The sequence below is a fragment of the Balaenoptera ricei genome, chromosome X (genome assembly GCF_028023285.1).
Source record: "Balaenoptera ricei isolate mBalRic1 chromosome X, mBalRic1.hap2, whole genome shotgun sequence".
NCBI classification, from domain to species: domain Eukaryota; kingdom Metazoa; phylum Chordata; class Mammalia; order Artiodactyla; family Balaenopteridae; genus Balaenoptera; species Balaenoptera ricei.
The window spans coordinates 44,596,155-44,614,922 of record NC_082660.1 but is presented as its reverse complement, the minus strand read 5'-3'; the positions used below and the strand labels follow the sequence as shown (position 1 = coordinate 44,614,922).

The following is an 18,768-nucleotide window of genomic DNA, read 5'->3' as shown; positions in this document are numbered from 1 at the left end:
GCACGGCGTTCCTGTGCTGCGCGCCCCTCACCTCTAGGCAGGGGGCGCCTTGGCCCGGGAGAGACAACAGGCCCAGGGGCGGACCCCGCTGGGCGCGCTCCTCCTACGCCGGTGTCAGGTTTACGGAACCGAGAGCTCCCCTGCCGGACGCGCGGTGGCCAGACGGCCACAAGGATTCCATTCGCCTGACCCGGCCCGGCTTGACCCTGCCCGGGCGCGCCATGTTCGCGCGTGGGTCCCGGAGGCGCCGCTCCGGGCGCGCGGTGAGCGAGACTCAGGGCAGCGGTGGGGGTCGGGGTAAACTGAGGCCCGGGAGAGGGAGCAGGGGATAGGGATAGCGAGGAGGCGCTCCCAGAGGATCTGGGAATCCCCATCCTCAGGGTTCCCAAACCGGAGGGCCTGGGGCTGCTGGAAGCATGTGGATGAAGGAACGTGGAGATCTGGTGGCCCTTGCTCCCTAATCACCTTTCCGCACACCTTTATCAGCACCCCGGGGACCTGGTGCACTCCCCTCTCGGCTGAATTATGGGAGGGGATTCTGAGAGCCAAAAGATTGGGTCCTGGAGTCCTAGATTGAGCAGGGGCCTCCTGAGCTTATGAGAAAAGGGACCTCCCCCTGTACCTTGGCGGAAGGTGAACTGAAGAGTGAGGCCCTACACTCCTGGGGTGCCCTAATACTGAGAGTCGAGTGGTTGGGATTTGTGAGGAGAGGGCTTCCAGGCTTCCACTTGAGCCAGGAAGCTTTTGCCTTCCTAGATGGGAGGGTCTCCCTCTTCCTTTGGAGGGGCTGTCTGGGTGGGGTCTGCGTTTGGTGGTCCAGAAGAGTGAATAGCCCTAGGATATGAGGGGTAAGGGCCAAGGCTTCTTGGGGTGTGGGTTTCTGAATGGCTCAAGGGCCTCCTGAGATCCTGGAGGAGGGTCTCAGTTCCTTGGGTATGAAAGGGTGAAGCCAGGGTTTGGGGGATGGGCTCTTGAGCTTCTGAAAAGAGGAGCAGGGCTCACGTGGGGATCCCAAGTAAGGATAGGGTCTCAGATTCCTACCCTGTGGAACTGGAGTGCTGCTGGCTTCCTGAGTGGAGAAGGGGCCGAGATGAGGCCTGAGAGGAGACACCCAGATTAGGGGCTCTGCTCTGGTGGGGAGAGTACTCTGAGTTCAGGGGGAGGTGTTTTGAGGCCTGGAGGAGTCAGAGGCTGGTGGGAGGTGTCGAGGCTGGGCGAGGGTAGTCCGATGCTGGCCCGGGGAGGGCAATTCCCTGAAAGGGGCGGCATATAGGGAGGTGGCCTCAGCTCCCCCGCCTCTACCTCGGTTGTGTCCCCCTCCCCCGCGCTCTGGGCTCTGTCCCAGCCTGCCCGGCGTTGCCCTGGTGGGACAGGCCCCGGCGTGTGGTTGTCGGCCTCGGAGTGGAGAGGCGGGCGTTGACTTCTCTCTCCCTCCCCGCCCGCGCGCACCTCGCCGGGTCCCGCGTCTGCCCCCGCCCACTACAGCCTCAAGAGGCAGAGGACCCAGACCGCGGCCAGCCCTGCAACTCCTGCAGGGAGCAGTGCCCCGGCTTCCTGCTGCATGGCTGGAGGTAGGTGACCATCCCAGGACCTTGTCTTCGTCAGGGTCCTGCCCTTATGGGAACCCGCCCTTAGGGACCCCCCCCCCACCGAGACTTAGGGCACGCCCCTAGGCTTGAGCCAGGTCTTAGAGAAAGCTCAGGTCCAGAGCCCCTCCCCTGACTCATTCCCAATTGTCCAGTTCCCAGGAGAGCTCCGCCTACTACACAGCCCCGCCCCCAGAAGTTTTGAGTCCCATCGCTAGGGAGATCCTCCGTCCCGGGCTCTAAGCACCGCCCACTGACCTCCAGCCCCCTTCTGGGGCTCAGAACTCCTCTCCCAGACCCAGGTCCTATCCTCCTAGTGGAGCCCTGTACCCAAAACGTCCCATAAAATACCACAGACAGAGCCCTACTCACTCAGGCTCAGAGCCCCACCCACTCACAAGTTCAGAGCCTCAGCACAAGCTAGAGCCCGCCCCTAGGGAAAGTTCCCCCACCACGTCCAAAGTCATGAGGGGAAACCCTTAGATTTATAACTCCAATCTCAGACTCAGAGCCCCACCCCTACTCAGGCCCGTTGCCGGGAGAGTGTGACCCAAGTCCCAGTGCTGAAAGTCAGGGGATGGCCTTGAGACCTCCCACAGCCCCACCACCCCTTCACATCCTCGGCCCAGGCCCCGCAGCCCCACTCCCAGCTCACAGCCCTGCCCCCAGCTGGCCGCTCTGCCCCTCACAGCCCCCGCCAACTCCCCACAGTAGTCTGGCTCACAGCCCCACCTCTGCTCAGCACCGCCCCCAGGCCCCTGTCTGGCTCAGAGTCTTTTGCTGGTGATAATCTGAATGTCTCTGGCCCTCAGTTGGACTTCCTTGGGCTGCCAAGGGGCCCAAGTGGGCCAACCCTTAGGAACTGACCCCCCATCCCGGTCCCCTCAGAAAGATCTGCCAGCACTGCAAATGCCCACGGGAGGAGCACGCCGTGCACGCAGTGCCTGTGGACCTGGAACGCATCATGTGTCGGCTAATCTCAGACTTCCAGCGCCACTCCATCTCTGACGACGACTCTGGCTGTGCCTCGGAGGAGTATGCCTGGGTGCCCCCTGGTCTCAAGCCCGAGCAGGTGACCAAACGCCACCACCCACTCTTGCTCACCACTGGGCACACACACATGCACACTCAAGTGGGAACCTATTTCCAGGGAAACTCTAGCGTGCGTGGTCAGACTGTGCATGTCCTTCTGACCCCTCTGTGGTCTAGCAGGGAACCCTGATTGATCGCTGAGCCAGTTCCTCAGGACCTGTTCACCCCTCTCCTGTCCTCCCCTTACCTCAGGTCTTATCCCAGTACTTCATTCACTTCATTTCCATTGATTGATTCATTCAGCAAACAGTCACTGAGCACTTACTGCATGTCAGACAATGTTCTAGGCACTGAGAACACAGCAATGAACAAAACACAAAAAAATACATCTGCCCACATGGAGGTTGTATTCCCAAAGGGAGCAAGAGCCAATAAGCAAACCTGTAAATATATGTCAGATGGTGTAAGGGCTATGGAACAAATAGAGCAGGGAAGTGGAAGAGAGGGGGGAGGGAGGGAGAGAGAGAGAGAGAGAGAGAGAGAGAGAGAGAGAGAGAGAGAGAGAGATGTTAGAATTGTAAATAGGGTGCCCAGGTCAACCTCTGTGAGAGTATGATGTTTGAGGGTCTTGAAGGAGGTGAGGATATGAGCCATGCAGATATCTGAGGTTAGAGCGATCCAGGCAAGGGAAACAGCTAATGCAAAGGCCTTGAGGCAGGAGTGTGCTTGGCATGTATGAGAAACAGCGAGGAGACCAGTGTATCTGGAGCACAGTGAGCAATGGGGCGAGTGGTTGGAGGTGAGGTCAGAGATGGCGGAGGCCATGGACAGAACTTTGACTTCCACTCTGAATGAGGGAGAGGACACAAGAGGCTTGTGAGCAGAGAAGGGATGTGATTTGTCTTAGGACTTAACACAGTCCCTCTGGCTGCTGAGTGTAGAATGGACTGTAAGAGTGAGGGTGGAAGCAGGGGATCAGTGAAGGGGAGGCTACTGCAATGGTCCAAGTGACTGATGATGGCGCTGGCAGTGGAAGTAGTGAGCAGTGGTCAGATTCTAGTTAAATTCTGAAAGTAGAGCTGAGAGGATTTGCTTGTGGGTGTGACAGAGGAGTCAAAGATGACCCCAAGGATGGATGGATTGACTGATATGGGGCAGGCCAAGGCAGGAGCAAGTTTGAGGGCTAAGAGCAGAAGTTTGGTTTTGGCTATCTGGAGTTTGAGACGCCTGTTGGACATCTGAGTGGTCACGTTGTCTGGAACTCAAGTGAGAGGTCACAGGGCTGGAGGTATGCATTTGTGAGGCATTAGCCATGAGATGGTATTTATAGCCATGAGGGTGGATTCGATTCCCAAGGGACTGAAGGTAGACAGAGGCAAGAGGACCAAGGACTGAGCCTGAGGACCCTCCCACATTTAGGGGTTGGCCAGTTGAGGAGGAACCAAAACAGGGACAGAGAAGGAGCAGCCAGTAAGGTAGGAGGAAACAAACCCAGGGCTGTGTGGTGTTCTGGAAGCTAAGGGAACAGTGTTTCCAGGAAGAGGGAGTGATCAGCTGTGTCCAGTGCTACTGATGGGTCAAGTTGGATGAAGACTGAGACCTGAACAATGAGTTCAGCGATGTGGATATCATCAATGACTATGACAGGAATAGCTTTGGAGGAGAGGCCGGGGCAGAGGGGGTGGGGAAGCCTGACTGGAGTGGGGTCTAGAGAGAATGGGAGGAGAGGAAGTGGAGACAGCAAATGCACACAACTCCTTCAAGGAATTTTGCTATAAAGGGGAAAGAAAAGTGGAGCAGCAGATGGAGGGAAAAGTGGGGTCAAGACATGAGGGAACTCTCAGTAGGCTTGGGAAGTGGCAGAAATGATCTGGCCTGTAGGGAGGAGGGGGTCAATAGAAGTTCCCTCCCGATGACTTTAATTTTCTCAGAAAAGTAGGGACCCACCATCCCACTGCATCACCCCTAGTCTCAATTGTTTTCTCCCATCCCCCATGTCCTCCCAGGTATACCAATTTTTCAGCTGCCTTCCAGAGGACAAGGTCCCCTACGTCAACAGTCCCGGGGAGAAGTACAGGATCAAGCAGCTGCTGCACCAGCTGCCCCCACATGACAGTGAGGTGAGGAGACAGAAGACAGGAAGGGCATGCCAGGTAGGGGACACAGCCTGGACAAATGCTGGGCAGCTGGAAAGAAGTGGGCAGGGTCAGAGGAGGAAAGGTGAGCTGATCTGAGGTGACAGGTCTGGACAGGCAGGGGCAATCAGGGGCCATTCCTTGGCAAAACCACAGCTGTGCCTTGGGAGAAGAGGTAAGGGGTGGGTATTTCAGGCAGGAAGCACCATCTATATAAAGGCCTAGAAGTAAATTTTTTTGAGCACGGATGAAATTTGGAAGAAGGCTGGGGGCAGGCATCAGGGGAGGAGCCTGGAAGATCCCCACTACTCCAGGCACAGTACTGCACAGCACTGGAAGAGGAAGAGAAGAAAGAGCTCAGAGCCTTCAGCCAGCAGCGGAAGCGGGAGAATCTGGGGCGTGGCACCGTGCGCATCTTCCCCGTGACCATCACTGGGGCCATCTGTGAGGAGGTGAGCCATGGAGGGCCTCAGTGAGTAATGGTGCCTTTGCTCCAAGCCCTGGGGTACAGGGCCCATCTGCCAGGCCCTGGAAAGAGTTTTCTCCCCTCCATGCAGTGTACATGGGGCGTGGGCTATCTCTTTGGTCCTCTTATGATTGAGACTTGTCTTTAAGAACCAACCCACAGTGGCAGGGCCTATCTCTAGAGCTGGGTGATGGGTGGGATTTGTCTCTAAGGCCCCCCTGGTGGGTGGAGCCTAACCTTAGATCTTACCGTTAGGTGAGGTCTGTTGCTAAGATCCCCCAACTGGGCCTGGCCTGTCTCTATGGTTTCCCCAACCCCCTAAAGGGGAGACTTGCCTTTAAGGCCACCCACGAGGAATAGGGCCTGTCTCTGTGGTTTCCCCCAGGAGCAGCGCCCTTTTCTAAGGCTCCTGCTCCCACCTCCACCCCTGGCCATGTAGGCAGGGCCTATCTCAAAGTTACCCCCTGGATGGGGCCGGTCACAAAGGCCACGGGGAAGGCCCACATGTGACACGCCTTGGCTGACCCCCATCCATCCTACCATCTTGGTGATGGTGACGGCGTCCACCTGTCATTTGGCAGTGCGGGAAGCAGATTGGAGGTGGGGACATCGCCGTGTTTGCCAGCCGTGCAGGCCTGGGTGCCTGCTGGCACCCACAGTGCTTTGTGTGCTCCACGTGCCGGGAGCTGCTGGTGGACCTCATCTACTTCTACCATGCTGGCAAGGTCTACTGTGGTCGCCACCATGCTGAACGCCTGCGCCCGCGCTGCCAAGCCTGTGATGAGGTTCGTGTCTCTCTGCCCAGGGGTGTGAACGGAGGGTGGGCAGGGGCAGGCCCTTCTGATGGCCATGGATGGCCTTTGCCCCCCAGATCATCTTCTCCCCTGAGTGCACAGAGGCCGAGGGCCGGCACTGGCACATGGGTCACTTCTGCTGCTTTGAGTGTGAAGCGTCACTGGGAGGGCAGCGCTATGTCATGCGTCAGAGCCGCCCCCACTGCTGCGCCTGCTACGAGGCCCGCCACGCGGAGTATTGTGATGGCTGTGGGGAGCACATTGGTGGGTGAACATGGGACTGGATGGGGGATGGATGGACAGCTGGGTCACAGCCCCACCCCTAGGATTCTTCCTGGGGGCATCTTCCAGGCCCCATCTTCCGTTATACCCCATACTTTAAGTCTAGCTCCAGCACTGTAGCCCTGTACCCTTCCCTGCAATTCCATTACCAATGTCCCCCATCATGCCATACTTTCTAAACCCCACCTACACTAGGCACCACTACACATCTAGGTCCACCTCCAGAGTGCCCTCTAATTCCTAGCCCTGCCCCCCACCAGAGCTACCCTCCTACCCTCTCAGCCTGGCCCCTACTCCAAGCTATGCCCTATTCTCTAAGACTCTCCTCCATCAGCCTAGGTAAACCCTACCTTCTAAGCCAGACCCTACTCTCTTAAGACCCACTCCCTTCCCACCAAGGCCATGCCCTACCTTCTAGGTCCTGCCGCCACCACCCAGGCCTCTTCTTCAGGTCCACCTTCACTCTCCTTCCACCTGAAGCCACCTCTTAATGTCTAAGCCTGACCCACATCTTGGAGTCCAATGTCTACCCCCACCCTGGGAAAGAAAGGGAGGCAGAGGAGACATTTATCAGCCAGTTTCCAGGAGAGAAGGATGAGGAAGGGCCCCATTCTGGAGAGGTGGGGGGAGAGGGCATCTCCGGGTACCCTGCCTCAGATTCCCTGCCTCTTCCCAAGAAGGGCCCCTATTCAGGAGGGTTGGGAATATGCCTGGGGGCTCTGCCTCAGTTTTCCCCCTCGTGTCCATCCCCGCAGGCCTGGACCAGGGCCAGATGGCTTATGAGGGCCAGCACTGGCACGCCTCAGACCGCTGCTTCTGCTGCAGTCGCTGTGGGAGAGCCCTCCTGGGCCGCCCCTTCCTGCCACGCCGTGGCCTAATCTTCTGCTCCCGAGCCTGCAGCCTGGGGTCCGAGCCCACGGCTCCGGGGCCCGGCCGCCGCAGCTGGAGCGCAGGCACGGTCTCCACACCTCTCACAGCCTCTACAGCCTCTTTCTCTGCTGTGGAGGGGGCGTCTGAGACCTCCACCAAAGGCACCAGCACCGAGCCAGCGCCTGGTGAGCCAACCTTCCAGCCACGCCCAGCCACTCCGGTGCCCCCGCCTCAACCCTGTCCCCTCCCCTTGATTTGCCCAGGCCCTTCACCTGTGGCATCCCTGGCCCCGCCCCCATCACAGCCCTGGCTCCGTCCCCAAACCATTCCAGGCCTAGTCTCCATCCCCAACTACACCCCAACGTGAACCCTGGTTCCACCCCACTTCTGTACAGGGCCCTTCCCCTACCTCAACTTGTCCCAGCTTGAGCCCGAGTTCCTCCTTTCCTCCAAACCCTCTACCCGTCACCCTCCGCCCCCAGGCCCCGCCCCCATTCTATCCCAGACCCTGTCTGCTCCAGCCTATGCCACGCCCCTTTCACCAGAAGCCACGCCCCACCCCGGCCACACCCCATACACCAATCCATCTGGTCCTATTCCTCCGGCTTTCAACCTCCTTCCCTCCACCCAGAAGCTGCCCCAAGCCTCACATTTCCCAGACTCCCCACCTCGCTGCCCCGCCCCATGCCTGCCTCCACTTTCCCAGTCCTGATAGGGGAGAGAGAAGGCCCTTTCCAAAGGCCTCCCCAGGGCTGGGGTAGGGGTGGGGTGAGAGATACAGGGAGTCGCTCCATCTCTCTTTCCAGCTGCAGGCCCCGAGGAGCCTGCCCGCTTTCTGAGAGGGGCCCCTCACCGCCACTCCATGCCTGAGCTGGGGCTCCGCAGTGTCCCTGAGCCACCCTCAGGGCCTCCTGGCCAGCCGGACCCGCGCCCAGAAGATGGTGCCTTTGGTCGCCAGAGCACCCCACGCGTCAGCTTCCGCGACCCTTTGGTGTCTGAGGGAGGCCCGCGGCGGTCCCTGAGTGTGCCCCCAGCCCAGCGCCGCAGGCCACGCAGCCCCCCGCCCAGGGGCCCCACACATCGCCGCCACCACCACCACCACCACCACCATCACCGCTGCCACTCCGGCAGACGTCGCCACCATCAGTGTGACTTGGGATCAGGGTCGGACTCGGGATCTTGCTCCAGCTCGCCCTCCAGTCCCAGTTCCGAATCCTCAGAGGACGACGGCTTCTTCCTAGGGGAACGCATCCCACTGCCCCCGCACCTGTGCAGGCCAATGCCTGCTCAGGACACTGCAACTGAGACCCCCAATTCCCCATCTCCACAGCTCCCCAGGAACTCTCGCCCAGGGATGCCTCGCCAGGCCAGAGACAAGAACTGCATCGTGGCTTGAAGGAGTGACAGTTCTGGAGGGCTGCATTCTCAAGTCAGTGTAGATGATGACCCACCCCCCTCAACTTAAGTCATAAATCCCCTGCCTTCCTCCCTCCTTTGTCTGTTTGTATTACTGAAGTAATTTAATATTTGTTTTAAAACAGGCCTGGCTTCTTTACCTCCTTGCTCCAGCTGCTCCAGCTCCCCCCAGTTTTCCCCCTCCTGACGCTTGAGATTTATCTACATTTGATCAAAGGATTAATTTATTCACTATCATATATTCTAATAATCTGCTTATTATTTATTTATTCCTCCACAGAACCCCTCTCCTCCCACACACACACGCACACTGAGAAGGTTATTAGGAGTGGGTTACAACCTGGGGCCTGGAGTCTGAAATCTGAGGCACCCTCTTCCGTCATTTTGTGGCTTAGGTGGGGGCATTGTCCAGGCAGAACTGGTGTCTCCGTTTGGATACTGCAGAAGGAAGGGGAACCTAGGCACACCCATAAAGGTGGCCATACCCAGAGGAGTTGATTAGCAGCCTGGAAGACAAATTCTCGCGATAAAGGCACTTTTACCTCAGTAGGGGGCTGGGAGTTGACTGGGAGTGTTGTAGTAGGGGCGGGGAGGAGTTATTTCGATGGAGGTGTTATTTGCAGGTTGCTGATAGAAATGAAGGGAGTTCACCTACACCGGGCCATCTGCAGGGTCTGCAAGAGGAAAAGAGAGAACGCATTGGCTGGATCCACATGCCCATTTTGCAGATAAGAATATTGAAGCTTATGGTACTTATTGGCACCAAAGCCTTAAGTATCAATAAGAGACAGAGTTGGCATTCATGCCCCTTGGGAGACCCATTTTCTTCTCACCCCCTTAGCAACACCCCCCCGCCCCGCAACACACCCACACACTTACCAGTAGGGGCTGCTGTATGTCTTTGCTGCCGCAAGGGGAAGGTAATGTAGGCATCATAGCCAAAGAGGCATGCAGCGATTAGGCCCAGCACCTGGGGATGGGGATGGGAGTGAGGTGGGAGCGGATTAGGCTGGTCAGCCTACTCGGCCTCCTACCTCCTTGTATCCACCACCTCCAGTGACTACCCCATGCAGGGACGGTAGCTAAAGCCCCAGGTTGGCAAGCCAGAGAGCCCCAGGGAAAGGCCAGAGACTGGACTCTATCCCACCCTCCCTCTTCCTAGTACCTTTCAACACAGTGCAGCCACACAGTGGCCCCACATATAGGGGACGCCATTCATACTGTACATTGAGACAAAGCTCTAGCAGATGGTGTAGTCTAGTGTATCGACAAAGGGGCCACCTCTCTGTGCTTCCCACAAAGGCCCCTGTGTCGGACAAGGGATGGCCCTTTACAGCAAATGATTTGGGGAGGAAAACCAGGGCCTGGGTCAGACTTTCCTGCAGACCCTGAGGACAGGTGTGACCTACTGTGGGTCACACACTTTCTGGCAGAAGCAGAGGCAGAAATGACCCCAGGATCCTCAAACCCCTCTCTCTGTGCTTTGGAGCTGACTCCACAGCCTTTACCCCTGCAACGATTTTGGAGTGGTTTCCTCTCTCAACAAGCACAACAATGGAGGTGATCAGGTAGAGGATGACCGCTACGAGGGTTCGGAAGAAATCCTGTGAGGTGTAGGGAGAAGAGGGAAGTCAGTGTCCAGAATTCCCCCCACAATCCCAACTTCCCGAGCCCCTCCCTAGCCTTGCCATTGTGGCCCCTTTCTCACACTCCAAGGCCAGTTGATGATCTGTATCTTGGTGTGCAGGTCACACATGTAGACGACAAAGAAGATAGCAGCAAAGATCATCTCTATCACCGACAAGAAGGAGTATCCTGATGTCGAGGCACCGAAGCAGATCAGAATCACCAGGCACAATATCTGGAAGGATATGTGAAAGGGGGCCTCGATCAACTCCCAGGGCTGAGGGGACTGGTTTAAATTGGGGGTCTCAAACTCAGATGCCTACCAGGACTGGGAAAATGACAAATAATAATAGCTAAACACTTATTGTGTGCACACTGTGTTGCAAATGTTGTTCTAAGAGCTGTGCAAGTATTAATTCACTCAATCGTCACATCAACCTAATGAGCCGGGTACTATCATTCGTATCTTTATAGATGAGAAAAGTGAGGCACAGAGACATGAAGTGACTTATCCAGGATCACCCAGCTAGTAAGGAGTAGATTTAGGTGCCTCAGTTTCCCCTCTTTTCCCTTCTAGGATGGCCTGCCGGGAGTGGTGCCTCCAGGTGTTTTTTGTGAGCACTCGCGGCGCCAGCGTCAGGGCTTTGACGGGGCGGGACGTGCGGTTCTCCCAGCAACCTCTTTGGGAAACGGTGAGAGCGATACCAGAGGGGCAGGGCTCCATTAAAGGCGCCGCACCCCTTTTACAAGTGACTCAAAGGAGGCGCCCACTTTGAGAGGGACGGGAAACCGAGGCTCCCAAATAGCTGAGGACCTCCCACCCCACCACAGAGAGGCGAGGAAGAACTGGGGGAGGGCTGGTCACCCTACCACGCGGGACTAGCGCGCGGGGGCCCCACCCCAACAGGTCCCGCCCCTGGGCGCTCTGCCAACCCTCCCGCCAGTGCCCAGGCCGCGCCACGCCCTGCCACGGGATGCCCCCCAACACCCAGCCCCTGGGGACCCCTTCGATGAGTCCACCGATAAGTCTACGGGGTCTCTCTCTATGGGGCCCCCCCATATGTCCTATGGGTCTCTTGCCTGACCCCGTGGGCCAGCAGCTCCCGACCACCTTCTCCAAACCTCACTGACTCGCCCTGCGTGCGCCCCTGGTTTCGGGCCTGCGCCACCAACCCACGCACCCCTCGCCCCACTGCCAAGAGGCCCGGGCCACGCGCCTGCCTCCCCCGGAGCTGCCCCGCTCCGCGCAGTCCAGCCACCCCACCCCGCCTTTGCCCACCCGCCAGTCCCGGGACGCTCACAATCTCAGCAAACAGGAGAATTCCCTTTCGGGTGCGTGAGAAGTTGGTGCAGGCGGCCCAGCAGCCGGGGGCCGAGAGGCGCTCGGAATCCGCCATGGCGTGGACCGGAGTCCCGAGAGGCGCGGAGGATCTGCTCGCTTGCTCGTGGGTTCGAGGACGGTGCACACCCAGCCGTCTTGCCCGCCGTCTGGCCGGGAAGGGGGCCCCGGGGCGAAGGAGGGAGTGAATCACCGCGCGGAGCAGAAGCGGGCGGGGCCGGAGCGGGCCGGGCCAGGTGGCCGCCGCCCCGGAAGCCCCCTTGCCCCTCCCGCCAAGGATTCTCCGCGCCCGGCGCACAGCCCCCAGGGCGTCCCATCTACGGGGGCGCCAGCCTCTGAGGCTTGGCAGTTCTGCGAACCATGTGTTGCACTGGAGAGACCCTTCATGCTTTTAGAATACCAATGCGCCTAGGGCTGCCTCAACTCAGAACCGTGGGGATTTGGCTTTGGAAGGGAATGCCTCAGTTTCCTTAGCTGTAAAAACGGCCGAGGCCAGGGTTAAACTCAGGTATGTTTCCAGAATTCGGAATATTTTGGATTTTAGAAAGTTTTCTCAATACATATAAGGTATATTATTTAACACTCTCAGCAGGGTCTGAGACTGCCCCGTTAAAAAACCAACCAAACAAACAAAAACACGTTAATATTTCCTCAAGGAATGGTGTGGACATTCACAGTAAGTGGGATAGGCCAGGACCAAAAATTTTTCCTGGTTAAGTCAGGTCAAGTTTTGTAACCAAATGGTGCCCAACTTGTGGGAAAACTGTTGGTTTCCAAAGCTGTTTGGATTTCGGAATTGTGGATAAAAGACCGTGGACCACAGAATAAACCTCTTAGCAGTGATGGAATGAGACCTCGCCAGTGCACAGGCTGAGAGAGAACAAAGCCTGTTGAGCATCAAGCTGCTCGGTAAATGAAGGGTGGACGTTATTAATAGTGTCAGAGCTCAGGGTCTGTTTCTCTGTTCTGCAATTCTAGGGAGGTCCTGGCCCCAAGTGTTGGGCTTCCATTTCCTGGTTCTAAGTAGAGGGGCTGTCAGCCCAGTCTTAGATGAAGAATGGGGAAGGAGCACAGCTTTATTTATTGCCATGAGCTTGGCAAGATGAGGGGAAGGCTGCTGGGTGCCAGACTGGGTGAAAAGGCTGATGACATTTGAAGAGTGTGTTATCCTGAGCGAGTAATTTCTCCTGACTCAGCCTCAATTTCTGCGTCTGAGACATGCACCTGGTCACGGAATCAGGATCTCCCCCAAGATGTGCTGAGGGGCACACTCTCTCCAGAGTGAGTGTTGGTTTCATTCTCATCTCATCTGAGGAGAGGAGAGCCATGGCTGGAAGGCCAGGATGGTTCAACCCAAGGGCCTGCCTGCTTCCCCCCCACCCCCGAACCCGGGGTCCCACAAAACTAAGTAAGGGGCTCCCCTCTTTCAGCCCAGGTTGCTGAAAGAGGGATTGGATAGTGGAAGGCATGAAGCATACCTTTCCCAAGGCTGAGTGTTTGCTTTCCAACTCTGTGAGGCCATGCCAGAGTTTCTAGAACAGAACAAACTCTGCTCTGTATCAGGGCCTTTGAACTTGCTGTTCTCACTGCTGTCAATGCCCTTCCCCCAGTTCTACAAACATCTAGCTTCTGGTCACTCAGGTCCCAGATCAAATATTATGTCTTCCAAGAGGCCAGCAGCCCACCATCATTACCTCCCCCACCATTATCTTTTGCTATCTTCCTAACTCTCACTTCTCTCTGAAATTATCTTTTATTTATTCATCTTCTTGTGTCTTTTCTGACATCTGTCTACCCGCCCCCACTACCTCAGCTACACAAGGATAGAAATCTTTATATTTCATTCCTCCAGCATCTCACCAGTGCCTATCACAGTGCAAGGTAAACAGTTGGGGCTCAATTAATACTTCTCAAATGCAGGTGAGATTAAGAGGACAGGCTTGGAAATCGGGGAAGATTAAATATTGCCTCAATCCCCAACTTCCTCAAGCTATTTATACTCACTGGGCCTCATTTCTCTCCTCTGTGAAATGGTCACATCGGGATTGTTGAGTCGATATGTAACTAGATGGAAATAGATAGTTCCAGTAAAGCCGGTAGCCAGGATAAGACCAAGTAAATGGTGGCTGCGGGTACTATCGATATTATTAGTCTCCTGGGTGTGACTGTTTTTATAGGACTGGGGCTCTGGAGCCCTTTCCTGACTTCCCTAGAGCCACACTTCTACCAGGCTCTGAGTTAGGGTCAGCTAGAAGCCCCAGTGCACTCCCCCACAATGCCTACAGCGCTAATCATTCAAGGGTTCACCTCTTCACCTCTTTATACCCCAACTCCCAGCCTAGCTTTACAGTCCCTCTCTCCTCCCCAGCGCCACCTTGGACACTCACACTCGGGCCCTTTAATTTCCCTCCCTCACCTCTCCAGCCCCTCCCCGTAGGGGGTAGAGTTGCCCATTCCCTCCAGACCACAGCTTCCTTCGTTGGGGGGGATGGGACGCAGTGTTCAGGATGTGGTGACAGCGGAGGTGACTGGACATTTCTGGCCTCGGTCAGCGCCCGCACTGGGGCTACACCGGAGTCCGGCTGGCCATATAAGCCCTGGCTTTGGGGCTCTGTTCCCAGGACGGAGGAAACTCGGGCCTCTCCCAGGACCGGGAACGCCCAGCGTGTAGCGTGTGCACACAAGCCCGTCTGCAGTTCGTCACCCATCTATGGAAGAGGGGGGCGCAGCCCAACGGTTCTAAAAGCCTTTTTTAGCCCGGCCCGCTGACTCACACCTTCCTGGCTCCGCCCCGAAGGGGGCTTCGGGGCCCCAGCCAGCGCCCTGAGGGTGGCAGTCTACAGCCAGCCAAAGCTGAGAGACCAGGCTGGAAGTGAGAGACCGCAGGTTCTCGGCGAAGGAAGCCGCCCCGGTTCTAGCCTTGCTATCCAGCCCAGCTGAGGGTCTGGACGATTCCTGGCCGGGGTTGTGGGTACACTGGTGCACACCCCGCCACAATAGGCCCACCTCTGCATTCCCCACGCCACGCGCAATAATTAACTGAGCCCTGCACACGTCCAAAAAAGTGAAATGAATAAATGGGGAGAGAAGCAGGAATTGGCGAAGGGGAACGGCGTGGGGCTATGCCGGCAGAAGCGAAGACCTCTCTAGAGGCATGAAAGAAACAGCAGGAAGTAAGCTTGTCAAGGGTTGCTAGAAGAGGCCCTCCTCGCAACCAGGTCGACCCACCCGCTGCTTTACGAGTTGGACTCGGGAGCCCCACCCGGCCTAGAGCACCTGGCAAGTCAAGACTGGATCGAACCATTTTATTACCTCCCCTGCCCGAAGCAAGAAGCGCAGGGCTGGCCGGTCCGGGAGGGCCGTACCACTGACGCCTCGAGGGGAGCACGGGCTGGTCGACTGCGAAGCAGGAGGGGGGAGAAGACCAAGGAAGCTCTCCCCATGATGCTAGTGAGCGGCGGGCGGAGCACGCCAGATCCAGGTTGGGCAGTACCAGGTGACCCGTCTGCTACACGCTCAGTGCCTCCGCCTTCCGGCTGCCATCTCCAGGGCTAGCTGCGCGGCCCCTGGGACCCCTAGGGCTCGCGAGAGCCGTTCCTCGCTCGGCACCAGCCAGGGTCCAGGGGAATCCGGGGTGTGGTCGTTGGGGTCCTCCGTGCTGCCCTCAGGAGGAGGAACCGCGGGGTCGTCCGCCACTCCTGGGCTAGACTCCGGGCTGCCCCGGGTTTGGGGCGTCGTACGGGGTCGAGGGTGCTGAAGTGGGGAAGCGCTGGAGCTGCGAGACCTCGTCACTGCTGGTCCCCCAGGATCTGCGCTGCGATCTGGGGATGGCAAGACTGCAGATTAGATTGGGCGATAGGGTGGGGAACGGAGATGGGGCCCCTTGGCTGAGGGTGGCCGGCAGACTCGAAGGGCTGCGGGAGACAGAGACCCCAGTACTTAGAGAAACCTCCCTCAAGGAATGGACACGCCCTTCAGGAACCGGAGCCACTCCTCAAGACCCGACACCTCCTTTCCCGAGTCCCCTCCTTTCCTGGATGCAGAACACTCCCCTCAGAAATCAATTCCCACAACTCCCAAAGGAAGTCAAACCCCTCCCATCTAGGATCCCAGACTCTCTCCTTGCTCATCCTACCTTCCTCAACTCCCAACCCTTTCCCTAATGGATCCCTCATCTTTTGGGACCAGACCCCCTACCCTCTGGATACCCATCCCATCCCCTCTCCACTGAGACCCACTCTGCTTTCCCATCTGGGGACCACGACCCTTCCTTCTGAACAACCACTTTTACCCCAAACCCCTCTTTTCTCTTCCCTCCCAGTACCTCAAAAGCCTCCCCTCTGAAATCCACCCTTATTCCTATCCTGGGACCCCGGTCTTCCCATCCCCACTTTTGAAAATATCATGACCCTCACAAACACCAAGCCCTGATCCTCCCCATTGAGACCACCAAACCCTTCTCACCCAGGTCCCCAGCCTCTCCACTCTGCGACCCTCATCGTCTCACAGATCCCTGACCCCAATCCTCTGAGAAACCCACCATCTTCTTTCCAGGGCCCTCCCACCCCCTCAGGCTTGCCGGGGTGGGTCTCAGGAGGCCTGCTTAGCACAAGGTAGAGCCGGGGACCGCCTGCGCGAATCCGATTCATGACCTCGGCATGGGTGAGCCCCTGAGTTGACTCTCCATTGATGTGGAGCACGAGGTCGCCGGCCTGCAAGAGTGCAAGGCAAGGGGTGTTGTAGAAAGGTCAAAATGGAGAGCACGTCGACAATAGGATAGGACAGGGCTGGCACCGTCGAATGGAGGGTGCCTTATGCTTCACCTGCAAGCGACCGCAGCGCTGTGCCGGCCCGTCCTTCAGCAGCCCGCGCACTGCCAGCGGAGCGTCCCCGCCTGCATCTCGGCCTCCACTTAATGTGAAGCCAAAGCCCACGGAACTGCGAACGAGTTCCACACAGAACTGACCAGAGGCCTGGGGCGGCTTCGAAGCACGACGTGCCTTACCCTGGGTCACTTGGAGCGGCGCGGTACGTGTACCCAAGGTCTCTGACCGACGATGCTGGAGTAAGGACACAAGTATACATACACTGCCAGTCTCGAGGCAGGTGGCCTCGAAGGAGGACAAGGTGGTACCTGGGGCCGGTGTTCCACGAAAGTGGCATTAGGAAGGCGACTGTCTGTGACCTCTATGTCCGCAGAATCCAGCACGCTAATGGCTGGGGGATGAAAAAGGCAGTCGGAAGGTTACTATAAAGAAACTATCTAGGACCAGCCTACTGAGTTAATATTTCTAGCCTCATCTCATTTCCTTGCCTCTAGGATGCAGAGACAGACTTGCTCATCCATTTAACTAGGCTCCGCCCACACGAATAACTATCCTGATTCCGCCTTCTTAGCTAATAACCCTGGGACCAGCTATTTGAATAATCCTAAAGACCTTCCTACCTCCCTCTAATAACACGCAGATCCCGCCCCTCATATTAAACCTTTAGGCTCACCCTGCAGGGTGCTACTCCAGGATTCCGCTGCTGAAGATTCCAGGCCCCGCCCTCCAATCAGCCTATAAACTTCAACCTATTCCTGACCTTTCGAGCCGCTACCGCAGTACGCTTATAGACTCCACCTCCTTGACTAACATTCCAGGCCCGCCCCTTAGCCAAATGCCCGCCCCCAACCCTCTCCAGGCCCCGCCTCCTCAGAAATGCCACTCGAAACCCTGCTGACAAAAGTAAAGATCAAGCTCCGCACCCACAACTAACCTTGCAACGTTCACCTACTGCAGTAACCCTCTCTGTGTCACCTCCTAGAGGAATAATCTAGGCTAACCCCAGCACCCTCGAATCACCGCCGAAGCCCGTCCTCCCAGCTCACACCCATTGGCCCCACCCAGGGGAGTAGCTAACAATCCTGGGCCCGCCCCCCCAGAACCCAGCTCCACTCCGACCACGCCCCCGGGAGGCCACGCCCCCATCACGCACCCTCCTTGGGGCGCAGGCGCAATGTGGCGCCGGCCCGGCGTACCAGCGCCGCCACGTCGGCCGCAGCTCGGGCCGCCAGGGGGCGCGCGTCCAGCCGCGCCAGGAGCTGCCGGGCGCTGGGGCCCGCGGGCGGGGCAAGGCCACGGCCTGCGCGAGTGAAAAGAACAGATCAGGGCCCACCCTGAGTCTCAGCGACCCCCTACGCCACCCCCCCCCACGACCGAAGACCTAGAATGCCCCTCAGGATCCCGGAGACCCGAGACCACTCCCTCGATAGTTCTGAAAGTCACCGACTGCCCCTCTCATCTCCCGTGACCCCCGACCATCGCGGGTATGCCCGTGGACCCCCGCCTGCCCCCACGACATCCCTGGACAGCTATTTAACCCCAATATTCCTGGACACCTCCGAACACCCTGTGAATAACTCTGGAGGTCTCTCACTACCCCCCTATAACTCCGGATTCCAGACTCTTCCCCCGAACATCGAGAAGGATCCCGATTCCCCCAGATGTCCCAACAGAACACGGTCTGCCCCCTGTGGCCCAGGCACCCCCGATTCCCCTCCAGTTATCCTAGGCAACCCTGCCGGCCCACATATCCCCAGAGCCCCCAGCCTAACCCCCCACAATTCACCAAAGACCCCGAGTGTCCAGTTGTCCCCAGTGACCCCGGGCAGACCCCTCCGGCACACCTCCCCGGAGACTCCGGAGAGACCCCCGGGTCTGGTGCGCCGCCCCGCAGCGCGGGTGCGGGTAGGGCGCCTCGAGCCCAGCCCGGGTCGCTGGGCCCCTGCCCTCCACCGCCGCCGCCCGCAGCCGCTAGGGCGCCAGGGTTGCTTTGTTTACCACCTGTCAGAAGGAAAAGGTGAGGAGCAGACAGGCGGGGCGAGGGCTGGCAGGGACGCGCCCACTACCCTCCCACCCCCCGCCCCGTACCTCGTCTGCTCCCCTTAGGGTCCGTGGCGCCCCCCGCGCGCGGCTCCATGACCCGTACTTGGCCTGGTGGACGCACTGCCGCCAGCGACGCGTTTGGAGCGCCCGGGAGCGCTCACCTGGCGGCCCGCCCGGGCTTGGACGCGGCTGAGGCCGGCCGGCCGGTCCCGTGCTCGGCGCCCCAACCAGCGCGGTGACCTACCTGGCGGCCGCCAAGGAGGCCTGGCCCTGGGAGCCAGCGCGAGCTCTTGGCCTCGCTCTGCCTCAGGCGCTGCCTCTCTTTCCCAGCATCATGGGAAAACTCTTTCCGC

General features: G+C 58.2%; 3 protein-coding genes across 7 annotated transcripts; 1 reads left to right on the top strand and 2 right to left on the bottom strand.

Moving 5' to 3' along the window:
• Positions 1-159: 159 nt before the first annotated feature.
• On the top strand, positions 160-9,063 carry PRICKLE3 (prickle planar cell polarity protein 3). Of its 2 annotated transcripts, XM_059911526.1 has the most exons (10): positions 160-263; positions 1,486-1,571; positions 2,475-2,658; positions 4,625-4,738; positions 5,068-5,205; positions 5,801-6,004; positions 6,091-6,277; positions 7,051-7,350; positions 7,972-8,594; positions 8,707-9,063. In XM_059911526.1, the coding sequence occupies exons 1-9, from the start codon at positions 222-224 to the stop codon at positions 8,559-8,561; spliced, it is 1,845 nt and encodes a 614-aa protein (XP_059767509.1). In that variant the 5' UTR covers positions 160-221; the 3' UTR covers positions 8,562-8,594; positions 8,707-9,063. The 2 variants fall into 2 exon arrangements, with proteins under 2 accessions (XP_059767509.1, XP_059767508.1); XM_059911525.1 differs by lacking the exon at positions 8,707-9,063 and having other exon boundaries at positions 7,972-8,703.
• On the bottom strand, positions 8,821-11,772 carry PLP2 (proteolipid protein 2). Its single transcript, XM_059911548.1, has 5 exons — positions 11,509-11,772; positions 10,290-10,442; positions 10,090-10,185; positions 9,461-9,551; positions 8,821-9,255 (listed from the first exon to the last, which is right to left on the bottom strand). Exons 1-5 carry the CDS (start codon positions 11,602-11,604, stop codon positions 9,233-9,235), a joined length of 459 nt encoding a protein of 152 aa, XP_059767531.1. The 5' UTR covers positions 11,605-11,772; the 3' UTR covers positions 8,821-9,232.
• Positions 11,773-14,837: 3,065 nt separating this feature from the next.
• MAGIX (MAGI family member, X-linked) lies at positions 14,838-18,640 on the bottom strand. Of its 4 annotated transcripts, none has more exons than XM_059911540.1 (6): positions 18,461-18,640; positions 17,526-17,672; positions 16,681-16,763; positions 16,370-16,606; positions 16,087-16,258; positions 14,838-15,367 (listed from the first exon to the last, which is right to left on the bottom strand). In XM_059911540.1, the coding sequence occupies exons 1-6, from the start codon at positions 18,507-18,509 to the stop codon at positions 15,063-15,065; spliced, it is 993 nt and encodes a 330-aa protein (XP_059767523.1). In that variant the 5' UTR covers positions 18,510-18,640; the 3' UTR covers positions 14,838-15,062. The 4 variants fall into 4 exon arrangements, with proteins under 4 accessions (XP_059767523.1, XP_059767524.1, XP_059767528.1 ...); XM_059911541.1 differs by having other exon boundaries at positions 16,126-16,258; XM_059911545.1 differs by lacking the exon at positions 16,087-16,258 and having other exon boundaries at positions 16,552-16,606; positions 18,461-18,639.
• Positions 18,641-18,768: the final 128 nt, after the last annotated feature.